Source organism: Vollenhovia emeryi, unplaced genomic scaffold, assembly GCF_000949405.1.
Source record: "Vollenhovia emeryi isolate VEMERY1.0 unplaced genomic scaffold, V.emery_V1.0 DF939202.1, whole genome shotgun sequence".
NCBI lineage: Eukaryota > Metazoa > Arthropoda > Insecta > Hymenoptera > Formicidae > Vollenhovia > Vollenhovia emeryi.
In genome coordinates, this window is record NW_011967164.1 from 557,618 (window position 1) to 569,585 (window position 11,968).

An 11,968-nucleotide genomic window follows, 5' to 3' on the forward strand; every position below is an offset into this window, starting at 1 on the left:
TGTATTTAGTCTCAAATGAATAAGGAAACATTTGTGTTTCATGTACAATAGGTTAGAACGGTTTAAATCTTAACAATTTTAATCCTTCGTGCATCCCAATCCAGACACTAAAAACATCGTAACGAAAACATACACGTTGAAATCACTTGAAAATATTGAAGTATATCACTAATTGTGTATTCGTAGTAAATATTTATACCTTAAAAGAATGTTTGAACTTGCATTTTCACTATAAGATGTCGAACTTGCACCGTCTGCTAAATTTTTCGGCACTCAAAATTCGTTTTAATGCGTCTCCCGAGTCAGACGTTATTTCTATAACATTGCAACTACAATATGTCCTCTTACGCATGTTTAGCTACTAATTCCATGTATTGCCGATTGATATCAGCACTTTGTTCGCGAGATATCACGAGTGGCGTTATTTTAAGTTCCGAGCGATATTAGGTGCCTTTACCCTACGGTTAGGAACAAAAAAGAGACTGTCGCGTCACTTCTTTGCTTAAAAAGTAAAATTTTGCACATTCACGATTTTGACACAAAAGAGAAAGAGAGGCGATATATGTATACTCGGCATTAAGTTTTAACACAAATGCGTTTCGGACGTACTCGGATAATGCGTATCGCGTTTAGTTATTCATAACGGACGAATGAAAGACGCCTTTTCGCCTCTTTCAAGATCAGCGCGTATAAATCCGTCGCGACAAAAGAGGCACGTTGAAAATGAGAATATGAGGGAGCACCGGCGAGATTGAAGTACGTCCTGCAAAATTGAAGCCATTCTTGTCAGCTATTTCGAGACGATACTTGCGGCGAAAGAAATTAAAATAATTGACAAGGAATAGAGAGAAGCCCGAGACGGGAGGTGGAAATTTGAAGACTCGTAATTTTGAATAATATGCGCCAGTAAAATTGGCTGTTCAATCCTGTACAAAATATTTATAAGTGTACAATTGAAACTGAAGAAACGAGTTATTGCAGGAAAGGGAGGATGCGACTACTCTCAATAAATCGTAGAGACGAATTAATGTGAATTGCGAATATTGTAATTAATATTGGCCAATGCGTGTAATTGTGAAAAAGTCCCTCAAACGAGTTGACAAATAAAACTTTATCTCGCTGCCAATTGCCGCGAACCAAGTCAGCCATGATCCAGCACCATATCGAAATTCTTTCGTCCGCTTCCTCGTGCAATCATCCGACGGAAATTTCGCGGAATTCGCTATATCCGGCTGAACAAGCACGAACTAGAAACTCGAAATTCAAAAGCGTCGTCAATGCCGCGAATATTGCAAAATTCAACGAATTATATCACGCGATCGCGACGGCTTGCGTCTAAGCGATTAACTGAAACCGCGGTACCAAACCAGCTTGGATCAGGTCCGAGGTAAAGTTTACACGAGTGCGATTGGGTATAAAAATCATTTCATTTTTAAGCGTCAAGTGTAAATGGATCCCATCGAAAAAGCGCTTGTGTTAATTTAACTCCAAGTTGATATAAAATTCTTACTCGGCTAAAAAAAAATTCTTTTTTTAGAGGCCGCCATTTGCTTACTTGCCAACTCTTTACCTTTAATCGCGGTCCGCAACTTTTTAGACAGCGCGCGCGCGCGCGCTGCCGGGACATTCCGCCCTCCCCAAAAAGAGGCGCAAACTAGTCGTTTCCATCGAGATTGGCTTTCGGCGGGGCCTGTAAACAGATAAAGTAATTAACACCGATCCTCCCCCTACTCTGTTGCTGTCGTCGCGCTCTACACTCGGGTAACGGGAGGCTGCATTTAGGATAATTGCTAGTGCATCTCGCGAAAGGCCGCTTCAAACGTAAAAACGGTCATTCCGCTCGGTCGTGCAAAAACGCGCGTGCGAATTCGCAAATCGATCACATATATACATACTGCGCGCGCGCGCGCACGTACACAGACGTGCCTGCAGTGCATCCGCGCGCGCGCGTATCCACACCGGTATATTCGGCAGCATGTACCTCGCCTCGGAATTGGAATGCCACACGAAGCGTGTATATCGCCAATAAAAAAAATACGAGCCGATCGTTTTAGTTACAGTCTGTTAATTAACGAATTTCTCCAAAGTAATAACGCAAGATTTCATCCCACGTTAATTTAATATGACCTAATTTAATCTAACTGCTCGCGATGCGCCGGAGCGGTACGTTTCGTCGGATGCTGAGTGAAATTTCGCGCCTGTAAGATACAAATATTGGAATCGATAACGCGAGTAAATAGTAAAACATTTTCAAAGTGGAAATCGGTCGGTGGATCGAGCGGACTTTTCCAACGATATTAAATAATTTATCTTAATAACCGCTCCCGCGAAATGCGCGCGGAGAATAAGTGCGGCTACATTTTTATGTTGCGATATCGACGTAAAATTTTTATCGTAATTAATACGGCGCGATCGCAAAATGGTAATATTTTCGTAATAGAATATTTTTCGCATTAATTGATTGTGGTTTGCAATAATTGGATATGAGTTAAAATTAATTGAGAAATTTTTAAACGTTCAAACAATACGCGAGAAAGTGCCGGCTACGGATATAATTTCGCCGTCATTACTTCTATTATTTTATATGCGTATTATCTTCTCTGTTTTTTTTTCCTAGCTGCAATTAACAAAAATGATAGTGTGCGCGATGGCGAGCGACTTTTAAAAAGCCGTGCTTCAGCGAGCATGCAGATTGGCGGGTACATACAGTGGAGTAAATGTAGAAGGATCTAAGGATTCGAGGTGTAATCCCGGCTAATTGAATAGCAATTAGCAGCGACATCGTGCAGAATCCACCGCGTAGACCCTTCAACGCCCTTCGTCATTCCAATTTGCGTTCTCACAGCTCCTCGCGCTGTTCTCGCAGCTTACTCTTCGACCCCGACGTCTCACGTAGTAACCCTTCGTCAAGGGCACTGACGTAGTCTGAAAACGGATATGAAGACGGAATTTGAATAACATGTTTACGCGACGCCCGTCGTCTTCGGGCTAATGGCCTCCGTCGACTTCTGAAGTCGCAAATTTCGCATTTCAAGCTGCAGAAGCGGAAAATATACTTGCACGGGGGGAGAAACTTAACGACGAAGCCGCGTTTCGGTATTTACTAACGAGAAATAATGAAGATTGCAGTACGTTGCTTATTCCCGCGCATCAAACGCAGCACGCGTCACAATCGCGTAAATCCTACGCGAAGCGCAACGAACCTGCGACTTGTTCGTCTTTTTGCAATTTTAATGGATTTTAATCTAATTACAGCTCGGGGAAATTCTGATTTCGCGGAATTAATTAACTCCCAAAGGCGGCGAGTGTTGTATTAACGATTTCCAAAATTTCTAGATTTAGGCACCACTCGAGGAAGAACAGGGAGGAGAATTAACATCGTGGAATCAACGTATTCGCCGCCTAAATAAAGCGCGTGGCGAACAATGAAAAATATTGCAGCCCGAAATCTGAAGGTGGTATTTCCAACATGTGTTAAATGACGAGGATATCTTCTCGCGGTGGGAAGCGTCGGCAGGATATAGGAAAGATTTTCTTGGAAGACGAGGCTCGCATGTGCAGGAAATGGGATTCCTTGTCGACGACAGAAGCGTGATCGGTGTATCGAATTTGGTGGTAGCCTCCGATTACAAGGATGCGAACGTGCCCGTCGCGAAGCTTCGCCAACGAAGTGAGGGGAGCGACGAGGACGAATGCGATCGGGGAAAAAGTTGGAGAGAATGGCGCACGGGGAAAAGGAAGGGAAGAAATGAGAAGAGATAGGGAAATACGTTGTGACGCTTAACGGACCGCTTAATGGATTAGGAGGGAGTAAACATCGTCAAAGAGAAGAAATTAACGAGAAGTTGGCGCGACCGATAATCCTCTCCCATTTTCTCTCCTTTCCCGATCGCTCCCGATTTCGTCAGATATTCGGATCTTCCGCGCCGAGTATTTGCGCCCGATGAAAATAATTTCCTGATTTCGTAGTTTTGCAGGGACGAAAGTTTGTTTTAATTGGTAAAACGCGAAAATAAGGTGATAAAAGTAAGAGATTTTTATCGTATCGGCGTGCGCGAATCTAAGAGATAAAAACTTTTCTATCTTTATATAACGCAAAGTATTTCTTTACAATTTTACAGAGAGAGAGAGAGAGAGAGAGAGAAAGAAAGATTGAATACAAAAGAGCTTAAAGGGCCGAAGATTTCATTATTGCATTCAATGGATGCAACGCTTCCATTGAAGTATCAGGGAATATCGCAAGTTTTATTTTTTAAGCATATAAAACGTGAAATTCCAAACAAATAAAATTTGATCTAATTAACGACCTGGATGTGTCAGCGAGTACGCCGCGTATTTCTTATTCCGCCTCATTCGTAAATTACAAAGGCATTCCGCGACGAGATGCCTCAAAATGTCAAGCGTGGATAGAGTTTCTCAAACTTTATGAATTCACGAGATACGGCAGAGAAATTCTTTTAATAAAATATTACGATCAATGTGAGAATCCGCCAACTTTTTTCCAAGACGAATTTCCTGGAGGTCGACTCGGGAAGCGACAACTTTATTCGTTCGTTCATCCATCTAGCATATAATAAAGTAGACGACGAGGCGCCCTCGCTTGCCGATCGTAAAATAATCATCGCCCGCGGGCGGCTGTTATGTATCTGGCGAAGGTACCGTCATTTTCTCGGAGAATTTTGTGGAACAAATGAGGGCGGCGGCGCGAGAGGGAGGGATATCACTACGTGGGTTGAAGGTAACCGTAGCAGATAGCGGGAGATAAGTCGTGTAAAAGGTACGGAGAATCTGCAACGATACGCTGAGAGCGTAGGGGTCTGGGAGAGGAAGAAGAGAGAGGTGAGCGATAGGGAAACTCCATGAGGGAAATATAGCGGAAGGGGTGACGCTGGGTACCGTGAGAGATAGCGGAGACGTAGGAGGTCTGAAAAAGATCGAGAGACAAATCTACCTCGCGTAGGGGGTCCGCCGGAGACGAGGCGGGTTGAAAAATAGTCGCGAAAGAATTTCTTATTAGATTGAAAATTGAAATAAACTCGCAGTGACGTCGGTTGCATCGATTCTCGAAGCTCCTACTGTACCTCGATCACGCGAATCGGGTCACTGGAGGACAGATATCCCGGCCAGGATAGCTCCTGGAAACGTGACGCGCATTACGATATACGTTATTTTTACAAATATGCTTTCAACAATTTTCTTAGCTTCGCTCCGGGCTCGAGTCGCCTGGAGTCGCTGCATTTAAAGGAACGGGGAGTTTTTAACTTTCAACTCTCCCCCCCCCCTCCTTACGAGTTTTTAAACATGAGGATTGTTAATTTCAAAAATCTCGAGATGGATGTGTATTAAGGACCTAAGGATTTAAGAATTTCGAAGAATAAGACTTGGAGAGGAGAAACTAATTGAACTCTCGAAGAGTTGAAACTTTAAGTCAATAATAAGTTGAGATATAACGAGATAATAAGAAACCCTAAGAAGCTTACGTTATAGATTTTTAAGTAAGAAAAGAATACTTACACAAATTACCGATCGAACTTGGCAATTTTTATCATTTATTATAATTATTAGAATTTAAACAATGAGAACGTTGGTGAAACGTAGCTGAGATACAAGTTGAAAAGGATCAACGCGTTTGTGAAGAAATGATAAGTAACAGAATGGTGAATCTGACATAGCAATATAAATACAAATTGATGTTTGGGTAAGTCTGTACGTAAATCAACGCTCGTGATTGAGCTAAATATAATATGACACACTCGCGTGATAAAAAGCCTTTATTGAAAAATACTTTGCCAATATCGACAGATGCCGTCATGAAAAAATTTCACGAAAGTTTATCGGAAAGACCACAGAGAATCCTTAAGCACTGTTTGCGTTTTTAAGGAAAAAAGTGCAACATTATTCATCCCCGCCTTTATTATGCGCTGTTGCCAACTCCGCTATTATTTATATTACGAGACGCATTAGAAACAATAACATTATAATTTCTCAACAATTTAATTTGCAAACCACCAATCTCTCCTTGGCACGTTATCGTCAATTTTATTTTAACAAGAGTTTTAACAACATTTAATCAAGTTGTGAATTTTTACTCTCGAGTAAATAATGGATTTAATTTCCGCCGTGTAAAAAGTATTTTTTTAACGATTCGTTTGCGTACTCTCAGGTGTATCGTTCGATAAATGCGATTTTTAATAATCCCAAAAGCTTTAAGAGAAAGAAATAGAGAGGAAGCCACTATTTTAATATGTATAATATGTGTGTGACGTGTACCCAATCAAACACTGCGCAAACGATTATCTGGATGGATATGAGCGATAGCCATTATACCTGGACATTAAATCATAATGTGAATGTATAATCAGTGTGATATTTCTCCCGCTGAAATCACGGATCTGTGTTTGCCAATTTCGGAAGGAAGGAAGGAAGGGATGAAGGTACACGAATTACTGAATGGCAATTAGTTTGACATCGACGATTTGTGCGAACTCTTGGTTATGAATTCCTGCGCGTCTTTTCTCATTAAAGACTTCGCGTTTTTCCCCCCCGCAGTAATCTCTGCCTGCAAATTGGTTCTCTATCGTTGTACGTTCAGCGGATTTAACAATGCTTTCGATAATTTAACTTCGAATGCAAATGCATAGATGGATTGGAATATAAAACGCTAATACAATTTCTAAAAGTATTGATGTATCTTTAATTCTCTTGTCGCTTATGTTAACCAAGAAAATCGATAAACTTTCGAATACAAATGGGTCACTTAATTAATTCTACAATAATTGTTTCCATTTTTTTTCTGTATTGCCATTTCAAAGACTAATTTAAAACGTTTATAGTTTTATAATTAAAATTCAGAGTTTGCTTACGTTCGGTTTTATTAATATCGTGACGAAAATGTCGATTCCGTATTCAGATCGTTTATGTATTTGATGTTACGCAAATAAATAAAATAAATAAAGTAACACTTCCTTGAACTTCCGAGCACATTCTTGTAACAACGTTGAACGTAAAATGTGCAATGCAAATTTCAGTTCGTTAATAAATTTACAATTGCCGCAATATCAAACGTTCTTTCTCGTTCGAGTCGCTACGACAAAAATCACGCTGGCTCGTTTCGCGAAATGTAAAGCGTTCCGAAAAACTTGCTAACAAGTCGCTCTACGTTATTTCGCGCGCGAATAATAACTATATTCGAGTAGATCCCGCATGTGATGTATATCTTCTCCTGCGAGCTAACTAACTATAATACTAATCGGATTTCCGGGATGAAATCTGTATGCAGAATTTCTGTCTCAGGATTGCAATTCGGTACATACGCGCTGCGCTATCGCTAAACATCAGATACCTAAAACTGTAAGCTGTAATTCTCCACGTAAATCGGTGGAGCTATATCGAATACGCGACGGCAAACGATGCAGAAAAATGATCGGGCAAATGCTGTTTCTCCGTTGATCGGCAGGACCCATATTTCCGTTCTATAATCGAACAAGTCGTATGATACGGCGCGCGTACCGGCATCGTATCCTTTTCAAAGCATCCGCGAATATTAAACGAGCTGCCGCGGAGCGTAAATCAAAGCGGACTCCTTTGAGGACTCCCGCGCGCGATTCGCCGCGCTCCAAAGAGTTTTGCGTCTCTTACGGTGGAACAGCGATGGCAAAACAAGCGCCTGCTAGAATCAGCGAAATAGACGCGTAAGCAAATAAACTGTATATGAGATCCCGGCCCGGTAAGCCAAGGATATTCCTTTGGCTGTTTGCAAACGCAAACGCGAGCCTCGCTGAAATCGAACCCTAAGAGTTTATTAAGTTTACAAGACAAGTTAAAAAGGCGAACTAACTATGAGCGAGGCGAGGCAATTAGGGGTATTTATTCATTTCGCCTTTCGGCTTTGAGAGAATCTACAGTTCCAATACGATATGTAGTGTCACCGATAACGCATCGCAAGTTTAACGGAAGACACAATAATATTAAACAACATATGAGAAAACGCGTACGAGAAAACGTAGGTAGCCCAACTTGTCATTTTTATATTTAAAATGTGAATTCATATACCGTTTCTTTCCACATTTGTCCTGCGCGCCGGTTTCTTCTCGGGCGTAACGCAGTTTTCTTACGGGCGGAGTTATTGTCGTCGGCAAGTTCACATATTCAAATCGACAAACAATTTGTAATTATATTAAAAATGCTACACTTCAGCATTTTTGTAGATGCTACATTTAGCATTCAACACCCCGCCTTCCCCGTACTGTAGTTTATTCTTATTGCGAAAAATGTTACCCGCTATTTTGCAGGCAAGCGCAAAAGGAATAATAAACTTAAAGTAAGACCCCTAATAATAATAATATTATGTTTCAAACTAGATGAATTTTAACTAGCACAATTACTCGCGCTCAATCGCGTTTAACTTTTTTAATTGGCGAATTTAGCAGTGCTGGAGTTCCTTCCGAAGCTGCAAATTGACACTTTGAGAACGGTCGATAAAGCTGTCTTGTTGAATGTTTTAAGAAGGAACCTCTTTTCGATCGCTATAAAATAGAATTTGGCAACATCGAGCTAGTTGCATGCCCGGTCGCATTGTAACAAGATCAACCGTGAACCTGGAGCTGCAGCTGCAGCCAAGCCATCGGAAATAGATTATCGTGCAAAACTGGAGACTGCGCAGGATTACTTGGAATGCGATATGCAGCTTATCGCTAATATGCCATTTCTCTCATTGGCATTATGGCCCTTTGTGTACACAATCCGCAGCATATACGCCTTTACTGATTAATGAACATCGGAACTTTGCAAATTATGTATTTATACTTTCATAAAAACACTTTTAATTGCAAAAATTCATATTAAAACATTACATTCTGAGGATGATGAAAATATTTGTTATTTTCGTTCGGCTTTTACATTTTACATTTTTAATACGTTTTAATTAAGTTTGCACGGTACGCGAAATTTTTACATGACGTTTCCCACAACAGCTTGTTTCCGATGAGGATAAAAATTTCAGTCTGCACGTCGTACGTCGGCTGTTGCAGGAATGAAGCCGAAAATGAAGAATCATTATAGAGCGCATCAGCTGTCGGTCTGGCTGCGCCTCGTCCCAGAGCTTCATCGTGCTGGAATGGAGGATGTCGATTCCAGGCACAACTTGTTCCGTGGCCATAGCGACCCCAGTCTATACGACGGCTTCGTGAGACCAGATCCTCTCAGCAGGATCAGCGAAGAGTTCAAGAGGAAGAACCTTAGCACGGATCCACCAACCACGACGGATTATAGCATCACGACATGCGTCAGCCTTATTCCGGGCACCAATCTTCAAAACGTCCATAATGCCAGTACCGACACCCTAGCCAGCTTGGACGCCGCCGGGTAATTATAGTATTCATTCATAATGTAGAAGCTGTTTCTTCAAATTTATAAATGTGTCACCCCGTCCGATCTGGAATCAGCGCCTTATCCGGGATCTTTTGTCCAAACGCGAAGCCCGCGAGACAGATGCGGCAAGTGAGATAAATAACCGCCGCGACGAAAATGAAATCTTTTCCGTAGCTCTGGTATACATTTTTGGAAACAGCCGCGAGGTGGAAACTATCAGAATACGATCGAGTGGGCGGGAACAGCGTATACATGACGAAACCACTGCAAATCCAGAATGCATCCGTTGTCGTTTGACAAAATTCTCCTTCCTTATTCCTCTGCAACACGCTTAAAAAATTCAGCAAAACTGAGTGCCGTTAACAGCGTAAGCTGAAGCGCACTTTGCTCTTTAACTTGCTTCAAATCTATCGGCAGTTCCTCCTCCCCCCAACATGTCGCTATATATGTATACATATATATTGGCCACTAAACTTTGTCCATGAGAAAATGGCATGAGACGAAACATCATTTTGTAGCCACGGCTTCGCGGGAATATTTGAGAATCATGAAAATTGCATCGTATTCTCTACGCGGTGGCCAGGCAGCCGAGCTTCAAACATATCGGCGCGCTCTTATACTGTCGCAATAGTTTCGAAAATAAAAGACTTATCGCATAGACTTTATTTCAAATAAAATGCAAACTTCTGTAATTTAAGTTATCCCGTTTGCATGGAAGGAAATGATTTAAAACACCGAGGTCCTTAAAATTTTTAGTTTCTTGCGACAAATAAAAAATATCCTGAGATTTCCTCAGCGCTCGAGTATTGAAGAAATTCATTTCTGTATCGCAGTTACGCGGCGTATTCGACAGCTCTGAGCGTGACAATCGCGATCGGCTGCAGCCTGCTGATCCTAAATGTCCTGATATTCGCCGGCGTCTATTATCAAAGGGATAAAACGCGGCTCGAGGTGAAGAGCCTTCAGCAGCAACAGATGTTGAATCAACAATGCGGTCCTCGCGGTTTCACCGAGCTGAAACAGCCACCGCCTCCACATTCGCATTACGCTGGCGGAGGCCAAGTGATCGTCGACGTCGAGAATGAAATGCTAAGAAGGTACGAAATGTTATTCCGATCGTTATTTATTTGCTATTTAACCTACGGATTGCGTCGTCGATTGGTGAAATTGTAGAACTCGAAAAGAATATAGAAATATTGTTCTACGACGAGTTCGCCAAGAAGACGAAGAAAAGTATATGAGTATTTCTTTCGTTGAGAAATGTTGCATAGAAACTTTTGTTAAATTGCAATATTAAATGATGCGCATATACTTATCTTCTTTTATTTATTTCTGTTATTACAGGAATGTAATGAAAGGTCCTCCTAACGATTCTAGCGTTCCTTTTCAAGGCCAAGGAACTCATACACTGCCTCATCAGCATCATTACCAAAAACAGCACCAACAGCAGCACGCCACTCTTCCTCGTGGAACATCAGTCATTCAAGACATAAATACGCAAACTCAAGTAAGCGACTTGTATTCTCGTGTTGCGTCATTTAAAAAGTAATCATACAAAATGTGCACCTGCAAAACTACATAAATTCAATTTGTGTGACAATTACTATTCTATAATATTCTGTTCTGTTATGCGAAAATGTTTGCAACGGCGAACGGTGCAATTAATTTTGTAAAAAGTTACATATTTATATTCTATTGAACTTTCTTAATATTAGAGTATTTACATAAAGAAAACAGCAAAGATGACTACGTGCACGACAGAAGGCTAACAGTGCTCTGGTATACATGTCTTTTCTCTAATAAAGCACGCTGTAAAGTCTGTCAAAGTTTTCGAGCTTAAAGACTTAGTATCCTAGTAAGACGTAATAACGTATAATCGAAATTACGATCATAAAATAGCGAGGCGCCCGCCATTGTCTTGCATATATTATATCTGACTTTAGAAACTTCTTTAATAAGATTACAAATCGTGTTGCACTCCAGAAGCATAAAAAATTTTTTTTATCTCGAAGTCAACAATAATAATTACGGTTGCTTCGTAATCGATGGGAATAAAAATTAAACTTTCCCATAATATGCTTAAAAATATTATGTCCCAGTGTGCTGTTGCGTCCGATGATGCGTCGGATGACAACGTTTTTAACGTCATAATTTTAATTAATTAATACATAGCGTAAAGGCACCTAATATCGCCTAACAAAATTCAAATCGTTCTCACTGAAAGAGTAATTGACATTTTCGTTTATACACTGTAAATCGTGTAACGCGTAGTACCGCCAAATTCGAGGTACACGTTAAAATAAAATGTATACATAATTATGAGCCCACCAAAATAGGAGGGACAATATTTTTCACGGTACATTAGCACGAGGTACATGATATACGAGGTAATAATGAATATATGACGATCAGTTGGAGGATACCGTCTCCAGGTTACTGCTCGAGGTATCTATAAATTCGCGGTACATTTTTTAGGAGGTACAAATGGTTCCCGTACCTACCTCCTGAAGTAATACGAGGTACAATTGTACCTCCAAATGCCTGTCTCCATACCAACGAGATAGCTTTTGTTATTATTTTCCTTCGTCGTGCCATTACG

The 11,968-nt window shown here is 40.9% G+C and overlaps 1 protein-coding gene across 1 annotated transcript in view; it reads left to right on the plus strand.

Moving 5' to 3' along the window:
• LOC105561730 (neuroligin-3-like) overlaps positions 1 to 11,968 on the plus strand; it is a 94,905-nt gene that overhangs the window by 79,990 nt on the left and 2,947 nt on the right. Inside the window, exons 7-9 of the mRNA XM_012011968.1 lie at positions 9,030 to 9,363; positions 10,203 to 10,466; positions 10,714 to 10,876. Coding sequence (XP_011867358.1) covers positions 9,030 to 9,363; positions 10,203 to 10,466; positions 10,714 to 10,876 — 761 coding nt within the window. The remainder of the gene's footprint in view (positions 1 to 9,029; positions 9,364 to 10,202; positions 10,467 to 10,713; positions 10,877 to 11,968) is intronic.